This window comes from Podarcis muralis, chromosome 3, assembly GCF_964188315.1.
Source record: "Podarcis muralis chromosome 3, rPodMur119.hap1.1, whole genome shotgun sequence".
Lineage (NCBI taxonomy): Eukaryota > Metazoa > Chordata > Lepidosauria > Squamata > Lacertidae > Podarcis > Podarcis muralis.
Window position 1 is genome coordinate 89,411,046 of NC_135657.1, and position 23,783 is coordinate 89,434,828.

The 23,783-nt window shown below is 43.8% G+C and overlaps 1 protein-coding gene across 1 annotated transcript; it reads left to right on the forward strand.

Moving 5' to 3' along the window:
- Positions 1-8,368: 8,368 nt before the first annotated feature.
- On the forward strand, positions 8,369-23,402 carry GCM1 (glial cells missing transcription factor 1). The gene is made up of 5 exons (XM_028722600.2): positions 8,369-10,458; positions 14,930-15,182; positions 16,785-16,897; positions 18,713-18,832; positions 22,661-23,402. Exons 1-5 carry the CDS (start codon positions 10,357-10,359, stop codon positions 23,393-23,395), a joined length of 1,323 nt encoding a protein of 440 aa, XP_028578433.2. The 5' UTR covers positions 8,369-10,356; the 3' UTR covers positions 23,396-23,402.
- The last annotated feature ends 381 nt before the right edge of the window (positions 23,403-23,783 follow it).

The following is a 23,783-nucleotide window of genomic DNA, read 5'->3' on the forward strand; positions in this document are numbered from 1 at the left end:
TGCCATCACTGCCTGGGTGTCCGCCTGTCAAGCGTGCCAGGAGTCGAGGCCTGCACCACCGGCAGCTAAGGGATACACGTGGGAGACGCCAAAGACACCCTGGTCGAGGGTGCACATCGATCTGGCTGGCCCCTTTCACGGCCGGACCTTTATGGTAGTGGTGGACGCCTATTCCAAATGGCTGGAGGTCGCCCTGATGCCCTCCACCACTACCGAAGCTGTCATCCGGGTGCTGCGAGGCCTGTTTGCAACGCATGGGTGTCCTGATGTCCTTGTCTCTGACAACGGACCGCAGTTCACATCAGGCACGTTTGAGCGGTATCTTTTGGGACTGGGCATCCGCCATGCCCTAACGGCACCCTTTCATCCATCCAGCAACGGGCAAGCGGAAAGAATGGTGCGCTCGACAAAAGAGGCACTGGCGCGCCTGGACCGGGGAGACTGGCATGAGCGGGTCGCCGAATACTTGTTCGCGCAACACATCACCCCTCATGCGGCCACAGGGAGGAGTCCTGCGGAACTGCTTATGGGCCGCCGCCTCAGGTCACCGCTCGACCGGCTACACCCAGACTTTGCCGTGGCTGAACCCCCAGGCTGTGCCAACGCACCACGGTCATTTGTCCCAGGAAACCAGGTCTTTGCCCGGAACTATGTGGGGGACATCCCTTGGGTGCCAGCCACAGTAGTGGGAGTCACTGGACCTCGCTCGTACCAGGTGGCACTCGAAGACGGGCGCTTGTGGCGACGGCACATAGACCAACTTAGGCGCAGGGTTGGGGACTTGGACACTACCGAGGTGCCCCCAACTGCGCTTGCGGCTCCAGAAGAGACACGTACAGATGGCGAGGCTCCACCTACACCTCCCTCGCAAACTGCCAGCGTGGAGCCGAACCAAGCCGTCTCAGAACAGACTCAGACCACTCCACTTGCGGAGGCTCCACTCACAGCAGCGGATCCAGGGGAGTTGGTTCCAACGCCACCTAGGGTCGCACCACAGCCTCAGCGAGAACTGTGTGGCCCTCCGGACTTGGCTACCAGTCCCCGGCGGTCTGGCAGAGTTTCCAAGCGCCCAACTCATTTAAAGGACTATGTTGTTGGACAGGTATCACTGTTGGTCTAAGTATGGGAAATGTAACCGATATGCTTTTGTGCCTAATTGAACCATTACGCGTAGTGCTGTATATAAGGAAACCATTACGATTGTAACTAACGCCTTATCTCGGTGGGGAGGGGTGTTATGTAGTGTAGTTTCACCCTGGGCCAACAGGGGGATACTGTATATAGTTTTCACTCAGGTCTGTAGATAGTTTTCACTCAGGTCCGCGGCAGTTATTTTAGGCGGGAACTCTGGGCTGTTGTGGTTACAATGTGACAGCCGGCTGCCTATAAATACAGGCCGGCTGAGCTGTTCACTGTCAGTTCTATTCCAGCTTACCATAATAAAGAGCTACTTGAAGAGATCGCTGTGCCGGCTGCTATGTCAACCCACGACTTAACATTATGGATTAAAATTTGGCCACAACTTTATTAAACTATCAAATGTAGAAGACCTTGGCTTAGGCATTGGGCGTGTATCCCTCCCAGCCCCCCACCCGGGGGAACTGGGGCTCCTAAAGGTAAATGGGATATGGGGGTGCTCTACAAGACGTATGTGTATGCAGGCAGCCCACCCCATATCCCCGCACGCAGGGTAGTTCACTGACAACCTTTCAGTGTATGGCCTTTTAAGAGGGGACCCTGGAATCGCAGCCACAGGTGGGGGGGGTGTCACCACTTCATGCCCCCCCCCCCATTTTAGGGAAGCCCAAGCCCAAGGCCTTAAACCGCCAAAGTTGTGACAAATTGCTACGGGGAAGACTAAGCTTGTCAATGCAGGAAAATTTCTTCCCGGCTCTTCAACAGCAACCAGTCAAAAGACCGTAACAGGAAGAAAAAGGTTAACCTGTAAACAAGAAACATTAAACAAAGGGAGGGATGGGTGGCTGAAGCTCATGAGCCGACTGCCTGGCTGCTGTCGACTCCACCCCCTATTTATATGACTGGCCCCATCTCCCAGCAGCATAACCTGAGGCTGGGCGTGAGCCTCCACAGAATAACACGGAGAGGCAGGCCAGCCCATACAAACTGGAAAGTTCCCCGAGGTCCGAAGCATCGTGCGTGATCCCGCAAAGTGCACCCACAGTGTAACGTGTGAGTGTTCTCTATGGGAGAGGGAGAAAAAGTTCTCTCTTATCCACTTTCTCCCCACAGTGCACAATTTTATACAAAAGTACTAAATCAGTTGCGGGGCCTGGTTCAGGAGTAGGGCTACCGGTAGCAGATCTGGGCCAGTCTCAAAGCGTGAATACAGGTCTTTAAAATAGTGCTCGACTTACACACACACCCTTTTTGCTCGTGCTGGCTTGGTAGGTCACATAACTGAGTCGAAAGGAGTTTCAAATACTTGAATGTCTCCCTTTCATCCTTCCACCACCACACCTCTCTTCTCAGACTAACCCCAGCCTTGGGTCAGCTGCCTTTGGCTGAGCTGGTGTAGAGAATGTTGATCAGCATATCTCCAGCTAAGCCAGGATGAAGGTCTTCACCAGCATGCCACCTATTCTGAACTCTGCCCATCCCAGTGGATATCAGGTTTGGATTTCTCCCAAAGAAGATCACTCTCCTCAGTGCCTGAAAAAGGGGTCATAACAGGGGCAGAAATGTAGTCAGGGGCAATAGCCTGAAAGCCAGGCTGTTCAAGATGGAGGATTCGTGCATGAAAATTCGTAACAGAACATTTAAAACCTGTATGCCTCTGTATTCATAGCCCAAATACACCGTGGTGTTGTTTTTAAATCAATATAAACACAAAGAACACAAGCTATTGCAATCAGCATGCCAGCAGGAGTAGCTTCAGTGGGGCAACAGGGATCCATTGCAGTGATGGTATTCCATCAGTGTGATTAATTCATGAGGAATGAACTTTCTAAAAGCTGATAAAGGAAGTCAATCTGGTAGGGGGAAAAAGTTAAAAGCTTGCACCAATAACTGTGCATCTGAAGATAAGAGAGTTAAAGATGCAAAGAGTATGTTACAGGTCATTCCGTGTTCCCAAAGAAATTGATCCCTCGTCGATTGTAACTGGGCAGAAAATGTCACCTGTTGTCAGGGCCTGGTTCCAAAATGGCTGCTTAATGTAGCTCCTAATGCCTGCTGCGCTTTGCTTTATCTCCTGATTAGTTCAGGTACTTTGATAATGTGAAGAGGCCACAGTCCTCCATGTCCTTCAGCCTTATGGCAAAGTTAATTTGCTTTATTTCAAACTGTCATATATTTCCCAATGCGATTTTTCTTCACAGCTGGCTGAGCTCTAAAACTAATTGAGTAGCCACTTCAGCTGTGCAGGGACACGTTCTCTGCTCTCATGCTGAGAAACTTGATGCATCCTGCAGAACATACAAACGCCAACATCCTTCCAAAAGGATTCACACTACCAGAAATATTTATGAAATAGTTATCAGGCTGCAAACAAACAAACAAACATTTGTCGTCTGCCATCTATTTCTTCCTGTTGGCTTCAATAAGCAGCTGCAATGGGTTTTTTTTCTTGCCAACAGACATTTTCTTAAACCATATATTCCAACTCTTTGTCAGGTTTATTTATATAACCATTTCTGTGTCAATTCAATGGAATCAGACTCAGAATAGCATTTATTGTTGCGGCCCAGAAACACACCTTTGACCGTAGTGATTTCTCAGCATTTTTGAGCTTGAGCGAACATGGAAATCTCTTAATACAACATGTAAATATCTAACCATGCGGTACAGATTTACAATGGCCATTTGTCACTTGGCTCTTCATTTTGCTGTGTTGTAAATTGTTTTGATTACTCAAAAAAAAGGTCTGTTAAAAACACAATATATAAAGGAGAGTGTTTTTGTTAATTCAAAATGTATATACAAGTCCACACACACACACACACAACACACACACATTCAATTAACAAAACCCCTTTTGTTATATGTTGTGCTGAAAGATTTCCATGTTCACTCGAGTTCAAAAATGCTGGGAATTTTTATTTTTTTAAATGCTGGGAAATTACTACTGCTAAGGGTGTGTCATTAACAGCCCTTAACTGACTCCATGGGCAACCAATACTATTCACAAAGAATAATTGAGTTGTCAGGGACCTAGAAAGTCATCTAGACGGTCTCCCTGCTTAGTGCAAGATAGCCACGAGTGAAGCATTTCTTTTTACTCCTCCTGCATATCTCCCACACAGAGGTTTGGTTAGTTCTGTAATTCTGAAAAGAATATAAATCTTATACAGTAAGTAGGTCAATATTTCGTGTTTGTGAAAGAGCACCTTACATTACACTGCTTTTTGAGTTTATGGAACAGGAAGGCTTCCAGCTTTGGGGTTCAGAGGTTATTGAGAATACATGATGCAATGCAATAATTATCAGTTCTTCCATCTAAAATTAAATTTATATAAGCCCCTTCAGAAGTCCAAAGAAGCAATCGTGATGAGAGTGGTTTCAAGATTCAAAATTACATTTTAACAATCAATAATTATAATCCTATTCTACAATATTAATGACTTCCCGCTCACCCACGCTCAATGTTTATAAATGTAATTACATATGATTGCATTTTAAAACTCCCTCATATCGAGTTTCATCCTCTTTAACAGGTTTCTTAATATAATCTACTATTTTTTTTCTTAGACTTCAGTATATAACTATTGCAAATAAATAAAGAACAAAATAAAAATGGACTATTTACAGGTGCTTTGCTTACATTATCTCAGCCATCCTTACAACAAGGGGGACTGTATTTTACCCCTCACAAAGCTACAATTCCCAGCATGCTTAGCAAACTGTGGTTCCCAGGATTCTCATCTGGTTCAATGTAAACACTACTTTGCTTTGCCTTATGGAGGCTACTTGAACCTAGTCACCTTTGTTGCATCAGAAATACTCCACCCCCTTTGTCTTTCATTAAACATAATTTATTTCAAAAGCAGATGGGGACTTTACTCAGCCTTGGTTTATGGTTTGCTTTCAATGCAGTTGTTTGATCTGGCTTTAAATCCATTGTACATAGCCAGTGAATAATTTTGCCCTTTGGTTCTAGTTGGCTTTGGGGAAGTGTGACACCAGACATTCAAAACTACAGAGAGGCTTGTTCCATCCCCCTGCTGTTTCATTTTTGACAAACTCCAGGCGATCTCTTTTAATAACCGCATGCCTTTGCTGTCCTGGTTTGGTGCAAAGATGTTAAACTTTAAAATGCATTCCCAGCTGATGCTAGATGAAACGTAAGGATGCAGTCTCTCACTCAGGGGGTAAACCTGTCTCTGAACTCTTCCCTTTCATTCAGCAGGTTGGAGTTTTACACAGCTGAGGGCTCCTCCATGCACAAACATCCCCTCCACACAGAAAACCACTTATCCAGAAAATTTCAGCTTCTTCTCCTGAGATACCAGTTTTGTTTGAGGAACAGTTCCAGAGGCCAACCTAAATCCAGGAGGCCTCCGAAACCAGCAAACAACCATGATGGGATAGTAGCAAGCAAACCTCTGCATTGGCAGCTGAAGCTTCAGCTGCCAACCATTTGAACCAAAATCATTTCCAATCTCAAAGTAGCAGCCAGCTCTGCCAATCAGATGGCACCAGGGGTGGTGTGTGTGTGTTACAAGGCCAATAAAGGCACCAGAGCAGTGTCAGGAGCAAACTAACATTCCCTGAGCCCTTCCCTTCATCACCACCAACGTTCGTATTGGCTCTGTGATCCTAAAGGTAGTATCTGATTGGCTGATTGGTCGCAATCACTCTTGTGGCGGGGTCTGGAATTGTTTAAATCAAAATGGCAGGCCCAAAGAGGTTGGCAGCCACAGCGCTTCAGTGTGGGACATGTACTTGCAGGAAGTCTTTTTGCAGGAGCCTACAAACAAGGGAAGAGGGATGCGGGTGGCGCTGTGGGTTAAACCACAGAGCCTAGGACTTGCCGATCAGAAGGTCGGCGGTTTGAATCCCTGCGATGGGGTGAGCTCCCGTTGCTCGGTCCCTGCTCCTGCCAACCTAGCAGTTCAAAAGCACGTCAAAGTGCAAGTAGATAAATTGGTACCGCTCCGGCGGGAAGGTAAACGGCGTTTCCGTGCGCTGCTCTGGTTTGCCAGAAGCGGCTTAGTCATGCTGGCCACATGACCCGGAAGCTGTACGCCGGCTCCCTCGGCCAATAAAGCAAGATGAGCGCCGCAACCCCAGAGTCGGCCACGACTGGACCTAATGGTCAGGAGTCCCTTTACCTTTACCTTTTTTACAAACAAGGGAGACAAGGGCTGCCATCAACAATGGCCACCAATAGCAAAATAATAATAATAATAATAATAATAATAATAATAATAATAATAATAATAATGGTGATGTGGTGAGATGGAAAATTCTAGTCAAAAGGGTCAAAAGGTGGTCAAAAGGGGAAGTGGCAGCACCAGTACTTGTTTGTGGAAGGAACTTGGGCTATTCCATCATTTGAACATTTACCGGCAGTCTGAAGCTGTACAGAGCAGGGTTTACCCTCTCAATCAGAGCTAGACCCAAGACAAAGGATAAGATGGTGCCCTCCCCATTCCATGTACAGACACTAACCACCTGAAAATAAATAAGTAAATCACAAACTCTGGAGAACTGAACCTAGAGGTCTGGAGAAACGAGGAGGTGAAACGGACGTACAGTGGTACCTCGGGTTACATACACTTCAGGTTACAGACTCCGCTAACCCAGAAATAGTACCTCAGGTTAAGAACTTTGCTTCAGGATGAGAACAGAAATCGTGCTCCGGCAGCGTGGCAACAGCGGGAGGCCCCATTAGCTAAAGTGGTGCTTCAGGTTAAGAACAGTTTCAGGTTAAGAACGGACCTCCGGAACGAATTAAGTACTTAACCTGAGGTACCACTGTATTCCTATTCCTAGGACTCATCAATACAAAAGAAGCAGGTGCAGCTACACTTCTCCAGTGTAGCATTTATTCCCCCCCCCCTTTCCATCTGAAAGCCTTTTAGGCTTCCCGGGAGCTCTGTCCTGTGGCTGGAACATAACTGTGACCTTTGCTCTTAGCTCCGATACAATCAAGGAGATTGGGTTGCTGCAGTAAACAGCTTATTCCTTTGGCTCTTAACAGGGCTTAGCAGAGTTTCTCCAACTTTTTATTTTATTTTTTTAATTGACCAGAATAATAACAAACATTGGCACAGACCAGAATGCTAACAGTGAGAATATGTTGGAAGTGAAAATTGTGTGGTGAATGAACTAAGGCTCAGGTGCCTAAAATGTCGCCACACCCCTCTAAACTACACATCTTCAAAGAGGCAGGAGATGATCTACCACAGCCTACAGAGATTGCGTTCCTATTCTGGTTCTCTCCACTGCAAAAAAGAGAGAGAAGAAGGTAGGATTGTGTGAGCTCCAGAAAGGAAACAAAAGAAGCATAGGAGAACGATAATTTGAAAACGACTTCATATATAACTTTGTGAGGGGTGAACCACAGTCCTTTGAATTCTTGGAGGGAAAGAATGTGCGCTGATTGTGCTTTGAAGGCATTGTGTGTGTGCACACCTAGTGTGGAAATTCCCAGGACAGCTTCACTTGAGGCATCTGCAGGGCAGTAATAGCATTCAGCACTAGTACACCAGGTCACTGGCTTAAGGGTACAGAGTGCCCAAGGCAGGCGCTCTGCTTGCTTGCTTGCTTAAATCTCTTTGAAGTTCCTCTGAGTGTTGGACATAGTTATGCATTACAAGATCACCAGGCCTGTAGGTTGCTTGTCCTGGATTCCAAAGAGTTTCTGCTTAGAATCATTGACTTGAGCTCGTTTAGTCCAACCTGCTGCCCTTGCAAGAAATCTGCTGCAGGAAACCAGAGACGTGGCCACCATCCAGCCTCTGCTTAAAGACCTCTAACGAAGGAGAGCCTGCCAATTTCCAAAGCAGGTTGCTTCCTAGTTTGAAAAGCTCATACCACCTGGAAATCAAAATCCTTTCCCTTATCATTCCTATCCTGATGAATAAGAGAGAACGGATTGGTTGGGTCATCTGTCTCAGAGGTTGGGGACATCAGGCCCAGGTTTCATGAGCTGGGGCTCAGGACTCTCCCAGGCTCCTACCTCTTATAGACCAAGCTCCATGCCCTCTGAGAGGACTTTTGCCTAGCTGAAGTGTCTCCTTGAACAGAGAGGTGAGGGTGTAGAACAGGCATAGGCCAAATCGGCCCTCCAGATATTTTGGGACTACAACTCCCTTTATCCCTAGCTAACAGGTCAGGGATGATGGGAGTTATAGTCTCAAAACATCTGGAGGGCCGAGTTTGCCTATGCCTGGTGTAAAAGCTTATGACTTTTGTGAGGAACATCTACTGTGCAGAGGTAGGCACTCATAGCCATTATTCCACCTGCTTTTGCCTCTGGCCACGTCCATCACTAGGTTGCCCAGAACATTGCCCATGAGAAAATGCATCCCTCAGGCAGAAGGTTCCCTACTCCATATCTGTTATTAATCATTTATTACCTACCTCTCACAGGGCAGGCTGATCCCAAAATCCAGCATTAAAACCAGTTAAAACCAGTTACAGTCATGGGAATAGGGTGGGTCCCTGAAAACACACATCTTAGGCATCAAAGTCCTCAGTAAATAGATGGGTTTTCAGCCTCTCGAATATTTTAAGATGTCTATCGTTGCCTCTTAATCACCTCATCTCCAGAATTGATCTGTCTGACCCCTTAAGCCGTAAATCATAGGACTCGATCTTCAGATCCCCTCACCATCTTTGTCACCTGAAGGTGAGTGAGAATATTAGAAGATCCCTGATGTGACTCAAGGGTGAGGACCCATCTAATCCAGCACTCTGTTCTAACAGTGACTCGTCAGATGGGAAGGCTGCCAGCGGAACCTGAGCAAGACATCATTCTCCTCACCTTTGATGCCCTGAAACTGGTATTCAGGGGCATGATGCTTCTGACCATGGAGGTTGGTCACTAGTGCACTGGCCAGGCAGGTATGTGGCTGTCACTGCCAATAGCTTAGCCAAGCAGAAGTCTTCAGTTGACAAAGTGTCCCACTCAGGTGTCCTCGGTGGCTAGGAGTGCCTTTTTTACCAACTTTGGTTGGTTTGACAGCTGTGGCCATTCCTAGAAGAGGACAACTTGGCCATAGTTGTCCATGCATTGGATTACCACGGTGTGGTAGGCTGTTGGTCTGGAGGCTACAGCTGGTGCAGAACATACAGTGAACTTACTACCACCAGCATATAACATCCTGCTTGCAGGATTCACCTGGGCTGCAACTCTCCTACCAAGCCAAGTTGAATATTTTGGGACTAATATTGATGGCCTTTTACAGCTTGGGACCAAGTTATTGCCCTATCTCTCATGCACCCAGTAGATTGCTGCAATATGCAAGACAGTTTTCCCTAAAAGATTCAAAGCCAGCTCAGGGCTTTTACTGTGGCTGCTGTTGTTTTGTGGAATAGCATTCCCATCACGATACGACAGATGCCCATTATCCGAACTTTCCTGAAGCAACTGAAGACTTTTCTGTTGTCGTTCTGACAAGATTTCCCAGATGGGTAAACGGGACTTTACCACGAGTTTCTACATGTTAGGTTTTTAGTCTTAAGTATATTTGCTGAATTTGTGTTTTTACCTGTTTGTAATAATCTTATATGTAAATTGCTTTGGAATGATTGCATAGAGTATCATTAATAAATCAATGAGTAATAATAACAACAATCATATTGAACTCGGTGGGGCTTATCTCCAGGTAAATGGAGTCACAATTTTCTTTGGGGACATTGAGGCCAGGCTGTGAAACATCCCAGCATGTGAAACATTTCCTCCACCCAGAGGAAATGAGTAAATAACTGTATTTTCTGTTGTTTAAATTCTTACGGTATATTTCTAGCACAGAGCAGAACAGCAAGTGTCCTTTTATAGTGTGCTTTCTCTTGACTACAATGTGAAAGTTTAACTAGAACGAAACAGGTGTGCTTGGGCTCCATAAATTTCAGAACGAGGACAAGGAGTTGCATTTTGGGGGGGCCTTTGCTTTAGCTCTGCTACAGACATCTCCAGAAGGCCACACTCTTGTCTCGAAGCTATACTTTCCATTATCGTTGCCGCTTGCAAAACTTTGGATGGAACAAGTTTTTCTAGCAAAAGAATACAGATTTTTATCTTTAATGGTGCTTGAGCAGCCTATCATTTGGCTTCAGGAAACAGCTTCCTGGTTCTAAACACTTGCGAGCCGAGTGGCTGCCAGACAGACAGCTTCAAAGGCTGGCAGTAGAGACTGCTGTGGCTAAGTCTAGGGAAGGGATTTTGAAATGCTGAGAGCTGCAGAGGATGTCAGCATGGAGCAGGAAGCCTTGGGTTCTCAAAGTGGTGAGATGGTCAGCTGGGACATCAATGACATCAAGCTCCCCAAGGTAGGTATATAGAATTCCAAGAGTATTGTAGAAATTGCAGCTACTCTAAAAACCATCACTGTCGTTATAATATATTATAATATGTTATTGATTTGCTTACTTGATCATTCATTTGCATAATTCCATCAGTGTATGCACAACAGATAATACCTCTTTGCTGCCATTGTACTTTATAATTCCCTTGCAGTTGAAAACTCTTGAAACTCAAGTCAGAAGTTCAGCAGTATTAGCTCAGCCTGGATAGCTCAGTTGGTAATAGTATGGTTTTGATAATGCCAAGGCTGCAAGTTCAATCCCCATGTGGGTCAGCTGCATATTCAGGGGGTTAGACTAGATGATAACAATATTACTTACTGTTTTTATTTCTTTACTATATTATTTATTTATTTAAGTCATTTGTACACTGCTAAATTATTTGTAACTCCAGGTGGCGTACATTTTAAAAAATCCACAGACAAGAGGATGATGAAACAAAACAAAAAAATCATAAAACCTGATAAGTTTTTTTTAAAGATTATATCCATCTCAAAAAAGAAATTCAAGGTGACAAACAAAGCGAAACAACAGCAATTCAATGTTTAAAAGTCATGGGTGGTCATCAACTAAGTTTTACTCAAAGTAGACCCATTGAAATGGATAGCCATAGCATAGTTGTGTGCATTAGTTTTCATGGGTCTACTCTGAGTGAGTGAAATGTAGTTGCATGCCACCCAGTATGCCACCCACTTTTACTTATTGCAACAGTAATAAATAAATAAAAACACCCATGTTACTATGACAATTGTCAACAATGCCGATTTCTGGAAAGGCAAACTGTACTTTTAAAAAAAGGCTAGAAAAGGAAAGATTCATCAAAAGTTTTTGAAGATTCAAATTTTTGCCTGTTACCTAAAATGAAAGAGCAACAGGTCCTAATGGATTTTGTGCTATAGGGTGGCTGCAACTGCCTTTCACTGAGTTGAATTCATTTGGTTAAAATGGGTTTGGCGGTAGCTTGAATGAGATTCCCACCAAAGGTTGGTCATTCAGCACATATATTGTGTTGCCTTCTTTGACCAGGACTTCTGGGCAGTGTGCAAGCCTCACGGAGGTGCGTGAAAACGTACCACCCATAACTGCTCATAACTGAAATATGTTTTAATACGTCTTAGATATCTAAACATTGTCAAATAAAACATATACTGTATTATAACATTAAAGGTAAAGGTAAAGGTACCCCTGCCCGTACGGGCCAGTCTTGCCAGAGTCTAGGGTTGTGCGCCCATCTCACTCTATAGGCCGGGGGCCAGCGCTGTCCGGAGACACTTCTGGGTCACGTGGCCAGTGTGACATCGCTGCTCTGGCGAGCCAGAGCCGCACACAGAAACGCCGTTTACCTTCCCGCTTCTAAGCGGTCCCTATTTATCTACTTGCACCCGGGGGTGCTTTCGAACTGCTAGGTTGGCAGGCGCTGGGACCGAACGACGGGAGCGCACCCCGCCGCAGGGATTCGAACCGCCGACCTTTCGATCGGCAAGCCCTAGGTGCTGAGGCTTTTACCCACAGCGCCACCTGCGTCCCAATGTATTATAACATTATTAGACTGTAATTAGAGCTAAATGTTAACAGGGTAACTTAAGATGAAGTTGCAGCAGGAATTTGATAGGTGTTATTGACAAATACGTTGTGAGGGTCTTAGTTCCGGGACCTCTGGACTTTGCAAAAGTTAAGAGCTTTTGCATCACGCTCATTCTAATGTGGGGGAAAAATAAATCCTGTGAAATGAAAAGTTAAGGAGAGTGAAGAAAGTGAAAAACCCATTGAGATGTTAAAACCTATAGGCTTTGTTTGGATCATGCCTTGTATAGAAAACAACAAGTAGACTTTGTTCAAACGATATCTTTGCTGTGGGAGTAATGATTGTTGCCTCCAAAGACATCTTGTGGTTTCTATGCAAAATTCTCATATTTATGGTAGATTCCAATCAGCTGTAGCACATGGAAGCTGGAGTGTTTCCAACCATCCATGTCACAGAAACCATAAATTTTCATATTGTCAACTTGTGGTTAGATAACAGTTGACAGTATCTAAGATCCAACCACTAGCAAGCCACAGTGCAGTGAATGGATATACAGGTATCTATATTTTTCTAAGAATTTCTGTGTCAAAAGTTGCTCTACGCAGAACAGATATAGTGCTTGATCATTGCCCCTGAATTTAATTCTTTATTTGATTAGATTTCATACCCACTCTTTATCATACAGTCCCAGGTTGAGTGGCAACAATAAAAAATGAAATTATAAAATAGAAAAGCACAAAAAAATTGAAAACACTTCCATATATAAATACAATACAAATATTTTTTTAAAATTCCACGTTTAAAAATAGTTCTAGTACACCAGTGGAACTGGGGTAAAGTAAGTTGGGAAAAAAAATTGTAATTTTTATGCAAGTGATCTTGAAAGGGAGAAAAACCACCAGAACTTGCATGCTTTTTCTTCTTTCAAAAAAATCTTTCAAGAGTCAAACACACAGATATGAACGGGAAATGAATAATCAGTCCCCTCTGTGATGTGATCAGTTCAGCCCATTCATAAGAATGCACATTTGTCCCAAGGTGATATCTCTGATGTTATACATGTAACCTTCAGCACAAATCATGCACAATATGCAAATATCCACAAGCAAACAACAAGCATTGTTGCTCTCCATATCTGCCTGGGTTCTCCTGCTCTACAGTACTTTGAAGATAGAGCGTGACTGCTCTCCTTTAGAATATGATCAGCTGTAGCACATCCCTATTGGAGGAAAACCATCAGTTTTGTCCCAAGAGACATCTTTGATGTTCTGGAATCAGGCTTTTGCTTCATGGCACAAATTGTTGAGTGTTATGCAAATGTGCACATCCAAACAGCAAGCATTGATATCAAAGCACATTCTTTCCCTCAAAGAATTCTGGGCACTGTAGTTTACCCCTCACAGAGTTACAATTCCCAGCAACCCTTAACAAACTACACTGCCCAGAATTCTTTGATGGAAAGAATTATGCTTTAAAGGCAGAGTGTATATGCAGCCCTTATCTGCCTCAGTTATCCTCCTCCATGTTGTTCTAATTAAAATGATATGTACCTTCAGCCATTCATCAGCCCTGAATGTTTATAAAGTTTTATTAACACTAGGCAGAGACCCCCTATGTTATTTTAGACATCTTCTGAGGCTTTTTTCTAATTTCAGCAAGTCTACCCAGACATATAATTTAGTGACCTACCTTCGTTTGAAAAGTTTAACTTACTGTGTCTGTCTTTGCATGATAATTATTTTATGTGTAATTGTTTTCTTTATAGTTTTGTGGGTTTCAGTGTTTCGGCTACAGTATTATTATGCACATCTCTTCAAGAGCGGTTTCATTGAGCAGTTTAGAAATATTTCCAAATTAATTACAGTGGTACCTTGGTTCTCAAACTTAATCCATTCCAGAAGTCTGTTCCAAAACCAAGGTGCGCTTTCCCAATAGAAAGTAATGCAAAACAGATTAATCCGTTCCAGACTTTTAAAAACAACCCCTAAAACAGCAATTTAGCATGAATTTTACTATCTATCAAGACCATTGATCCATAAAATGAAAGCAGTAATCGAACTGTACTATAAAATAAATAAGACAGTATTGTAGATGATAAAAATTAAAAATAAATATTTTTCATACCTGCACTGATGATAGTCATTGGCTTTTATCCAGTGGCGTAGCGTGGGGGGTGCAGGGGGGGCCGGGCGCACCGGGCGCAACATCTGGGGTTAGGGCAAATCCACAGGTTAGGGGGCGCAAATCCACGGGTTAGGGGGCGCAAATTACTTGCCTTGCCCCGGGTGCTGACAACCCACGCTACGCTACTGCTTTTATCCATTTCTGCAGTCACACAATCAATCAATCAGTAGCTGAACTGGGTTCCACACAGTCACAAAATCAAATTAACCAAAAAAGCCTCAAAAACAAAAACGCAAAATACCGGTAAATAGCAAAAACAAAAGTGCCAAACTTAATTCGTTCCTGAAGTCTGTTTGACTTCCAAAATGTCTGAAAACCAAGGCGTGGCTTCTGATTGGTGCAAGCACCCCGGTAACAATAGCCAACAGCCACATTGGATGTTTGGCTTCCGAAAAACGCTTGAAATTGTAACACTTACTTCCAGGTTTTTGGTTTTTCAGAACCAAGGCTTTTGGGAACCAAGGTACCACTGTAAATAAATAAGGGTCATGCACGGCCATGTGGAATCTACCATGAAATATAGAAGTATATTCAGCCAGGTTAATATATTTTCTAGGGCAGAGGGGAGCAGATAATTGTTTCTGCAATAAATGTAAAGTAGACTTAATAATTGCAAACAAATAAGGCAGCTCTGTATTGCAGACTTGATTCATTGTCTTTCAATTGAGGTTGTGTGGCGGGGACTTGCTTCCTAGGTTTGAAACATCACATTCTTTGGGTTCCTTACAGGACGTGAAACAAACAGACTGGTTTCAGGAATGGCCAGATTCCTATGTAAAATGCATCTATAGCTCTGATGACAAAAATGCTCAGAGGCACCTAAGTAGCTGGGCAATGAGGAACACCAACAATCACAACTCGCGCATCTTAAAAAAGTCCTGCCTTGGAGTTGTGGTCTGCAGCAATGATTGCTCAACTTCAGATGGGGGAAAGATGTATCTGAGGCCGGCTATATGTGACAAGGCCAGGCAAAAACAGCAGAGTAAGTATGCTTCTTTGAAAAGGGCTTACATTAGACTTCTTGCAGTTAAATTTGGGTTTCCGCTGCCACAAAAAAATCTACTGGGTAATCCTGGTTCTGAACCTGACTTGCATTAGACTAGTACATCTCCAGTCACATATTGGAAGTATCACATCATGAAGTACATATAATTGTAGGGATGGATAGATATGGCCTTTCCCCCCCTCTCTCTTTCTCCTTTTTCCAGTGCACATTTCCCCTAATAAACACATTTTGCAAGTGATTTTCTTTCACGAATGAATGCATTTTTAAAAGTACACATTCCCCTTATATAATATATGTGCATTTTTTTAAAAAAAGTACACTGAGTTTACTTTAAAGTAAGTGAGCCTAGTTTACAAGCTGATCCTGAGTATTCTTACTTGAACATGAGCCCCGTGTAATTCAGTAAAACAGATCTGCAGGTGTGTACAGAATAGAATTTGTACTTGGAAGGTAAGGATTAGGACAAAGATTAGGACAATCATGGAAGAAAGATTGTGACACTCATAGAAGATGAATTAATTTCTGGAAGTCTTAATTATTTGATGAAGTTTTGGAGAGAGAATATTCATGCAATCTTCTAAATGGAAACTTTCCCCAAAGAATGCAATTTATTTGGGGCAGAAAGTGAATTAGTTCCACTAAGGATAATATTGTATCTATATCTAATTATAAGGATCATATATTGGTCCTTTACTGAGGAATACCAAAATTATTCAGGCTAAGTGAACATGTATATTTTTTTTTGATAGTGTAATAACAAACATAAGAGCTTATAGTCTAAGGTAATAAGCACACTCAGAAAATCTCAATAAAATCAAATGGGACTTTATTTCAAGTAGAGGTAAGTAAGGTTGATCAAGATATTATACTACAATTCAAAGCTGAGAATCCTACAGCACAATCTAATTTCTACACAGAAATATGTTCCATTGAGTTCAATGGGATTTACTTCCAGGTAAAGGGACGTAGGTTCACAGCCTTAGACAGGTTTGGGTTTTGGGTTTCATTTGTGCCTACAGCACATTTCACTTTCCAAAGATATTTTACCTGGACACAAGACCCATTGCAATTATTGGAACGCGGGTGGCGCTGTGGGTTAAACCACAGAGCCTAGGACTTGCTGATCAGAAGGTTGGCAGTTCGAATCCCCGTGGCGGGGTGAGCTTCCATTGTTTGGTCCCTGCTCCTGCCAACCTAGCAGTTCGAAAGCATGTTAAAGTGCAAGTAGATAAATAGGTACCGCTCCGGTGGGAAGGTAAACGGCGTTTCTGTGCGCTGCTCTGGTTCGCCAGAAGCGGCTTAGTCATGCTGGCCACATGACCCGGAAGCTGTACGCTGGCTCCCTTGGCCAATAAAGCGAGATGAGCACAGCAACCCCAGAGTCGGCCACAACTGGACCTAATGGTCAGAGGTCCCTTTACCTTTACCTTTACACCTTTGCTACAAGCAGAGACATCTGCTGTCAATAACCCAACATGAAAATAGTATATTGTACCCTACACAATGAACCTCTAACATGACATAATCTTAAAACTAAGTTAATTTAAAATAAAATATTTAATGGTACACTTGTTTCAGGAAAATCATGTCCCAACTGCTATGGGCCCTTGAAGCTTATTCCTTGCCGAGGTCATGGTGGATACCCTGTAACAAACTTCTGGAGACATGAAGGACCATTCATATTTTTTCAGGTTGGTAACAGTATCTGATTTATTCAAAGCAAGCCTGCTGTTATAGCTGAACTGTGCTTGGAAGATGAGCAAACCAGGAAATGTTTCACACTGAGCCAAAGAGAGTATTTAAATTGTTAGTGAGGTATGACACAAGTTAACCAGTTGGCCATGCTTATACATAAAAACAAGCCTTTTTTCCAGCTAGAACTCTCTGGAACTCAGTTCCGGCACCTCTTAGGTGGGCACCATTGCCATTCTAAAAAAAGAGGGAGGTGTTCAGGATGAGTTCCGACACCTCTAGAAAAATAGCATTGCATAAAAACAACCATTTTAAACCATTCCAACTGCAAAGAAACTAAGAAAGAGAAATATGAAAATAGTAGGCACATAGAACATTTCAGCTGAATCAGCTGAAAACATCTGCCTCAGTTTTTTGAACCAGATGGTCAAGTCCATAGCACATGTCACAATTCCATTACTTACACATTTACTCAGAAGTAAGTCCCACTGGGTTCAATGGTGTTTACTCTTAAATAAATAAAATAACAACAACCACTATTATTATTATTATTATTATTATTATTATTATTATTATGTATTCCACCCATCTGACCGGGTTGCCCCAGCCACTCTGGGCAGCTTCCAAAAGAATATAAGAAAACATAACAAAATATCAAACATTAAAAGCTTTCCAATACAGTCGTACCTTGGAAGTCAAACGCAATCCATTCCAGAAGTCCGTTCAACTTCCAGAACTTTCGGAAACCAAAGCGTGGGTTCTGATTGGCTGCTGGAAGCTCCTGCAGCCAATCGGAAACTGTGGAAGCCCAGTCGGACATTTGGCTTCCAAAAATAGTTCGTGAACCAGAACAGTCACTTCTGGGTTTGTGGCATTCAGAAGCCAAAATGTTCAAGAATTAAGCTGTTCACAAACCAAGGTACAACTGGACAGGGCTGCCTTCCAGATATGTACAGAAGGTCATATAATTGTTTATGTCCTTGACAGCTGATGGGAGGGTGTTCCATAGCGTGGGCATGACTACTGAGAAGGCCCTCTGCCTGGTTCCCTGCAACTTCACTTCTCACAATGAAGGAACTGTCAGAAAGCCCTTGGAGCTGGACCTCACTGTCCAAGCTGAACAATGGAGGTGGAGATGCTCCTTTAGGTACACAGGGCCGAGGTTGTTTAGGGCTTTAAAGGTCAACACCATGGCATGCAGAGCACCGCAGTCACAAATAGGCAAAAATGAGCTATTGGTATGAGCCTTGGTATATGAATGTAGAAGACAACTAAACATCCACATGGGAATCATCATGGAAATCATGGTAGCATTTTCCTCCAAGATAGAATTTCAAAAAGTTATGTCAGAATTCAGTCACATAACCTTTCGGGGAAAATAGGAGTAAAAATAGAATTAGAAATAGAAATAGAAATAGAAATAGAAAACATTCCTGTGTCTTTATAGATGACCATGCTCTTAATTTTGACTAAGTATAAAGTTGTTTTATTGCGGTCAATGACCAGTTTCAGGATAAAATCACCAATTTTGACTAGTCTATGAAGCCAGATTTCCCCTGCAGAATAACCTATTCTGTACATGGATCTTTTGAGATGGTTTTGCCATTTCAGCAAATTTGGCCACCCACTTCCATTTAAATTGAAACTTTAAACTAAAATGTAATGAGTTGCCTGAAGAAAGCCTATGCTATGCTATACATCCATCGAGACAGGGAAGCCATTTTGGATTTTGCACCCCTTGTCTAGCGAGCATTGTGTTGAAAACTACCTTGTGGTTTTATGCCCCTATGCCTTCTTCACTTGCTGTTATAAAGTCAAAGGGGGCACACGATCATCCAAGGCCGGAAACAAAATCGGAAGCCGAAGCGAGACGATCGATACAAAAAGCACACGCCCCAAGTTCTCCGAGACTTAAACGGAGCAGAGATGCTGAGGTAAACGCTTGTTTTTTTAACTAGCAGCAAAATGTCTGCCATTATGGCAGGTGGCTTGAAGGAGGGTAATGAGGACTGCAAGAACCCCTGCGCTGTGCAGTGTATCAACTGAGGGACCTCTATCAATGAGGGCTAGGCAGGTTTTCCCCTCACTGTAGCAGTGTACTCCCAACTGCAGTGGTGTACAGTGGTACCTCATGTTAAGAACTTAATTCATTCCAAAGGTCCGTTCTTAACCTGAAACTGTTCTTAACCAGAGGTACCACTTTAGCTAATGGGGCCTCCTGCTGCCGCCGCATTATTTCTGTTCTCATCCTGAAGCAAAGTTCTTAACCCGAGGTACTATTTCTGGGTTAGCGGAGTCTGTAACCTGAAGTGTCTGTAATCCAAGGTACCACTGTACTAGTCTCTCATCTGAGTGAATAGCAACCATTCAATCATATGGAAAATAGTAATTTGGGGGATACCATGGGGTAGAGTGGGGGCTCTCTACCCCTGGTGACTCTTCACCTGTCCTGGGTTCTGTTTCTTGGTCACACTGGAAAGTTGTTGAAGATATGGATATATGTTGGGATACTGGGTTTTATTCTTTAAAAGGTAAAGGTACCCCTGCCCGTACGGGCCAGTCTTGACAGACTCTGGGGTTGTGCGCCCATCTCACTCAAGAGGCCGGGGGCCAGCGCTGTCCGGAGACACTTCCGGGTCACGTGGCCAGCGTGACATTGCTGCTCTGGCGAGCCAGAGCCGCACACGGAACGCTGTTTACCTTCCCGCTAGTAAGCGGTCCCTATTTATCTACTTGCACCCGAAGGTGCTTTCGAACTGCTAGGTGGGCAGGCGCTGGGACCGAACGACGGGAGCGCACCCCGCCGCGGGGATTCGAACCGCTGACCTTTCGGTCGGCAAGCCCTAGGCGCTGAGGCTTTTACCCACAGCGCCACCCCTTTACTGTATAATAAAAAGCCAGTATCCTGCATATATCTGTATTTTCAATCTGACTTCAGGTTTCATTATTACCGTATTTTCCCATGTATAAAATGACCTTTTTCCCCTGAATTTTTTGTGATAAATTGAGGGTCGTCTTATACACAGGTTAATATGCTAAGTAAGCAAGGGCTGGTGCTGCGGTGGTAGCAGGGAAATGTTGGAAAGGAGGCTGCTTACCCGCTCTTCCCGGCTTAGGAAGAGTAGTTGGTGAGCGCCAGTATGCGGTGTATTACGGTACCAGTTCCGTCAGCCAGAGTGGGGGATCATCAAAAAGCTGCTCAACAGCTCAGCGAACTTAGAAAAGAAGCTCAACGACTGTTGAGGGCTCCAAAAAATAGGGGTCATCTGATACATGGGGTCATGTTATACACGGGAAAATGCGGTACTTCACTTTTGGGGGTCTTATATGAGTACAGACAGTGTGAGAGCTGTGAACCATCATGTGCACGGTGCTTGACAGAGTAGAGGACAACAGTTCCCTGCCCCAAGGGGCTTACACTCTAAATTCAGACACTGTAGGAACAACGGAGGAAGAGAAGGGATTGGGCAAACAGAGTAGCAATACAGTAGGGGCAGGGAAAGCTGTGGCCCTCCAGATTTTGGTGGTCACCTCCACAACACTCTTGGACAACTTTTAACAGGAATGGAGAATCTTGGGCACTGTAGTTTGTTGCATGTGCTGGGAATTGTATGTCTAGGAAGCAGCACCCTTAAATTGCACCCACGACTGTTTCGGTGGTATAAGAGTGCTTTAAAGATATGCCACGACCCTACCACTTCCATCATCCCTGACCATGGATGATGCTGATTGGGGGATCTAGACTCCAACAACATACGGAGGGCACCAGCTTGGGGAAGGCTGACCTACTGTAACTAAGCGTCTAACTAAGCCTACTTGGCTTTTCAGTGACACATGCTTAGGCGTAGCTACAGGCTGGGTATGAGAATTCGGTTTTGTGAAAATGGTGCGTCATTTTCAATGCCTTGACAAACAGATATCCGTATCAATATAGATATGTTGCCTGCAGGTTTTAAATTATTTTACCTAGCTTCAGTCCCGTTGATCTATATTTATGTTAATTTCAATGGGGTTTTACTGCACTTTAATGCACCTGCAGCAAGTTGAGTGATCTCTCTGACTTCTACCACTAAATGCTGTCAAAGTGAGAGAATACTGACTTCCGATGTGGAGCAACTTAGGAAAGGGAGTGGGGGAAATCACCCCTAAATTATGCACAAGGAAGGAGACTACCCTAGTATGTTCCATGACCTAAAAAAAAGAACAGGCTAAAATTAGATGGATTTTCAACATTTTCCTTGGAGTGTCACATTACTTTTTAACTTAGAAAGGGATGGGCTCTAAAGAATTTGCCACTAGCAAAATGTCCTCACAAAGTCCCCATACAGCAGAAGCGTGTTTCGCTATGTCTTATTTCTGCAAGCGGTAATTTACTACTAATTATCAAAATACACTGATATGGAATAATAATAATAATAATAATAATAATAATAATAATAAATAGCTGCAAGTCTCTTATCAGTGGCCCAATGTGTGTGTTTTTTGGGGGGAGGATTAACCCCCCCCCAGTTATAATTCTACAGCTGTGGTGTTCAAAGCAAATTCATTGTTCTGTGCCCAAGAGAGGTGTTTAGCAAATGACTGGTGTTTGTTCAAACCATATAGGCAAACGCTATGCCTTTGCAGACTGCCTTAAAATGTGGAGAACTGAAGATGAGAAAAATGAGAAAAATGAGAAAGACTGAAATTGATAGGCTTAGCCATCCCTAATACAGACACAGGTTGCTAGCCGCAGTGAGACGTTTGTCTCTTTTCATACATAGGTCAAACCACATGCAGGCAAAATAACTTTGATTTATGCAGTTGTAAAATATATGTTCTGATGAGGGGGTGCAATCCTTTTTAGATTAGAGAACTGTTTGGCTCCCTGGGTTTCTCTGGGTTACATTGCATAGCTGCTGGAGCGGAAGGAACAGACCAGGAATCTCTGGGTCACTTGTGACAATACACTTTGCAAAAGCAGCTGTTCATGCAAGTGATTTACCCACATGAGTAGTGTAACATTGGAGTAATTAATTCATAAAAAAGATCGCCCCCTTTCTTCTGCAAACTGGAAAATCACAACATGGCAATTTTCCAGTTCATGGAAGAAGAGCTGTCGGTTGTATGAGCAGCACTGTAGAATTTTTGGTGATGCTACATCATATTTACTGTTTAATTCCCTCTATTAGCAATGTTTTGGGGGTGAGTGCTGATTCAGCATCACCCACACATGAGGCAGGAGCATCAGCAGCCTTAGGAAAACCCCAAGGTTTGCAGAAACCCCAAAAACCTTCAGAAAAAATATCCAAAAAGGTCTGAGCATTCTCAGTCACTAGCCAGGGAATGCTATCTGGCGGGGGGAGGGAGGAGAGGGGATGCAATGGAGTATTCTGTAAGAGGACTTGGCTGGCTGGCAGAACCCTGAACTGGAGCACTTTGCCCATTTGGTTGGTGCTCCTACCTGTCTCTATTATTTGTGCCTACAGCAGTGAAGCTGCACTTGTTCAGAATATCCAGTTGTTCAAGGAAGCAAATCGTTTTCATTCTAGTTTCTGTGAGGGAAGTGAGAGTTGTCAGTTTGGCTGGGATTAAAAACTCTCACACAGAGAATGAACCAGGACCACTGTGGGGAAGAGCCCAGAGGAAAGGAAAATGAATGAAAGATAAATGAGAATGAAGCTTAAGGAAAGGGATCGAAGGCAAGGAAGAACTGTATGGAAGAAATTAAGAGGGCTTTTTGTTTAGCTGCATGATATTATGATGCATTTTTCTCTCTTAAGTCCCTGACAGGTGAGAAGCCAAACCAGGACACTTTGCCATTAATAGTCTCCAAACAGGAAGACCTTATGTCACAAAGTACCTTCTTGGGACAAGAGCAGGTGTTGAACGATTGCTTGTCTCTTGCCAAAGGGTACAGTTCAAGAAAATCCTCTTATCTAATAGAGCACACTCCGGACGTAGACTGCAGCAAATACCTGGACAGGTGCAAACAGATCAGAAGCAGAGAATATAGCTACAGAGGCCCAGCTGAACCCTCAATATTTGCATATTCTGAATACAGAGAGCAACAAACCTGGAATAAGGCCGTGGGCCTGGGAAGAAACCCATTGGCAGAAAAATACTGCAGCGGCTCTCCGACAGCCCTGGCGGGTCTACACTGTGAAACCCTGGCTTCCATAAGTGCGGTTGATGCAGGCATCCAGCATGCCCCAACCAAGTGGGACCCGATGGCAAAAGTTGGCTACCAGTCCTTCAGATCTAACGTAGGTACATTTGGAGGAGAAGGCATGTATGAAGGAAAGCCACACCTGCCTTATAACAGCAACCATGCTCCTTCCTCCTGCTGCCCGATCTCTCCAGAGGAGCCCTGCCTCATTGCAGATGCTGCCCATCACTATTACCAGAGCTCCTTGCCCCTGAAAGGAAACGAGTGGCACTTTGAAGAAGAAAGGAAATACACAAATCTGGACCACTGCAACAATGAGATGTTTTTTAACTTCTTCCCTTTGCGATGACACTGACACCTTTCCATTGTTGCTCACCTCCTCTGTACTTCTTGGCAGTGCCACGGATTGTCTGCTATCCTGAACCCTGGGTGGTTACTTATGCTTTGTTGTTGTTGTTTAGTCATTTAGTCGTGTCCGACTCTTCGTGAACCCATGGACCAGAGCATGCCAGGCACTCCTGTCTTCCACTGCCTCCCGCAGTTTGGTCAAACTCATGCTTGTAGTTGAGGCAAATAAAGTTGCTGATGTTGTAGTGCTGTTCCTCTCACTTTATAGAAAAGAAGGCGGATTGGGTTTGTCACATCAGAGAACAGGTTCCCTTTCCTATAAAGAGGAAACCTTTTCTCCAAAGGTTGTACAGCAGTGCATAGGCACATTCATGTTATAAGATGCATAG

What these genes read in the sequence shown, in the direction of transcription:
- GCM1 (XM_028722600.2), top strand. Translation starts at nt 10,357, where the DNA reads ATGCTGAGAGCTGCAGAGGATGTCAGCATGGAGCAGGAAGCCTTGGGT. An exon ending in GGCCAGGCAAAAACAGCAGA is followed by an intron (nt 15,183 to 16,784) that starts GTAAGTATGCTT and finishes CACTTGTTTCAG; the next exon opens with GAAAATCATGTCCCAACTGC. An exon ending in GACCATTCATATTTTTTCAG is followed by an intron (nt 16,898 to 18,712) that starts GTTGGTAACAGT and finishes GCTGTTATAAAG; the next exon opens with TCAAAGGGGGCACACGATCA.